Source organism: Penaeus monodon, chromosome 21 (assembly GCF_015228065.2).
Source record: "Penaeus monodon isolate SGIC_2016 chromosome 21, NSTDA_Pmon_1, whole genome shotgun sequence".
Classification (NCBI taxonomy): Eukaryota; Metazoa; Arthropoda; class Malacostraca; order Decapoda; family Penaeidae; genus Penaeus; species Penaeus monodon.
Genome location: NC_051406.1, coordinates 10,053,048 through 10,054,765, shown reverse-complemented (window position 1 = coordinate 10,054,765; position 1,718 = coordinate 10,053,048). Strand labels below are relative to the sequence as shown.

The 1,718-nt window shown below is 53.0% G+C and overlaps 1 protein-coding gene across 1 annotated transcript in view; it reads right to left on the bottom strand.

Moving 5' to 3' along the window:
• Positions 1-1,718, bottom strand: part of LOC119586199 — a 3,843-nt gene continuing 2,125 nt past the window's right edge. Inside the window, exons 3-4 of the mRNA XM_037934900.1 lie at positions 732-1,499; positions 1-542 (exon numbers count right to left, since the gene is read on the bottom strand). Coding sequence (XP_037790828.1) covers positions 21-542; positions 732-1,499 — 1,290 coding nt within the window. The 3' untranslated portion in view covers positions 1-20. The remainder of the gene's footprint in view (positions 543-731; positions 1,500-1,718) is intronic.

Here is a 1,718-nt window from a genome sequence, read left to right as displayed (position 1 = left end):
GATATATAAATTCGTATCCCTCACGACTCCGGAAGCACAATTCCGCTCCGACTGATTCTGACGTCGGCGATGGGCTCGTGTTGCGCAGCCGCCCTCACCACCTCCATCCCAGACACGACTTCTCCGAAAGGACACTGGGATTTCCCTGCCACGTCGGTCCTGCTGCAGATACAGAAGAGTGCGTCGTACTCCCGGTGACCGCCCCCCGCGCCCTGTAGGAGTCCCTCGGCGTCCTCCCCGGCAAACTGACCCCCCCACTCGAGGCCGTCCATGAGCCCCCGCGAGCTCCGCTTCGAGTCCTGGTCCAGGTATCCTCCCCCGACGATGAACTCCCCGGGCTGGTTTTTGTTCCCTACGTATTCCAGCCGCGACCCCGTGTAGGACGGGCCGAAGGAGGCGAGGCAGAGGGCCTTGAAGTGCTGAGCGCGACGCAGGCGGCCCCAGAGGCGAATAACGAGTCTGCCCAGGTATCTCTCCCCGGCGTGTAGCTCTAGGAACACCTGCGGGAACTCCGGGTGGACCATCGACTCCACTACAGCCATCTGAAATAGAGCTGGATGTAGTGAAAGGTTGTAAACTGTTCCTGATGCCGGAATGCTTGCTTATCAGTCCCTGAAGTTGAAATGAATATCATATATTTCTGTAGTTGCATTATGTCTTAATAACTCGGTCTCTGGGAAATGTCTGGTACTGTTAAATGATACGTAAAATGTGGGATACCTTGCCGTTACCTGTACAGTGACATGCGCGTCATGCATGTGGAGCGAGAGGGCGCCCACGAGCACCAGACCATCTTCCCGCCGCATCGTGGTCTGACGTCCGTCCTTGGCAACAACGCAGCACTTCAGCGGCCAAGGTAACAGGTTCGATAAAGAGGTAGTTGTTGTAAGTTGATATTCATGTGCACCTAATTCCCCGGTGGATTTTGGTTCCATCTGCCCGCCTAAGTGTTTGGGAGATGGACCTTTGTCGTCTTGAATATCGAGAACGGGGTACTGCCCCTGTGAGCATTCCTCTTCGAGAGTGCGGTCGCCGTCAGGAACTTCGAGGTACTCCCTGGTTCTTCCTGGGCGAGGGGCGTCGCCAGTCGAGGTCGGCAGAGCTTCTCCGACACGGTCTTGTTGGAGACTCTGCAGCCTCGTCTCGGACACGAGGATGGACTCGACTTCGTTGAACGTCTTCGCTTCCGAGGAGATTTTCTGGAGTTCTTCGTCCTTGGTGAGAATATTCTCGCTCTCCCCGCATAGCTCGACGATCTTCATGACGCAGAGGTGGAACTTCTGGATAACGCTTTCCTTGCTCTCCGTGAGAACCTGGCTGAGTCGTTTGGCTTGTTTCTTGATGTCCTTTTTCTTCTCTGTGATGAAGTCGCTCGTGTGTACTACCTCGTGGCCGTCTTTGAGATGTAGTTTAAGGATGCAACAGCCACATAGTAGCTGTTGGCACTCTCGACACCAGTAGTTCAGAGGTTCCCCGTGGCTGCTACACGAGTTCTCCCGCTGTGAAAGAGAATTTGATGTTCATAAGCTTTGTTATCGGGAGTATCAGGACTGTAAGGACGGTCATTATTCCATTACGGACAATCATCTAGTGCTGCATATGTAGTCTTCCTCCTGGAAGTTACTCCCTGGCCGACCATAATACCATGTATAGTTCACTTCTTATGTTATATTGTTCATTAGAATAACATGTTAATCTGAATAGAAATTATATTTGAG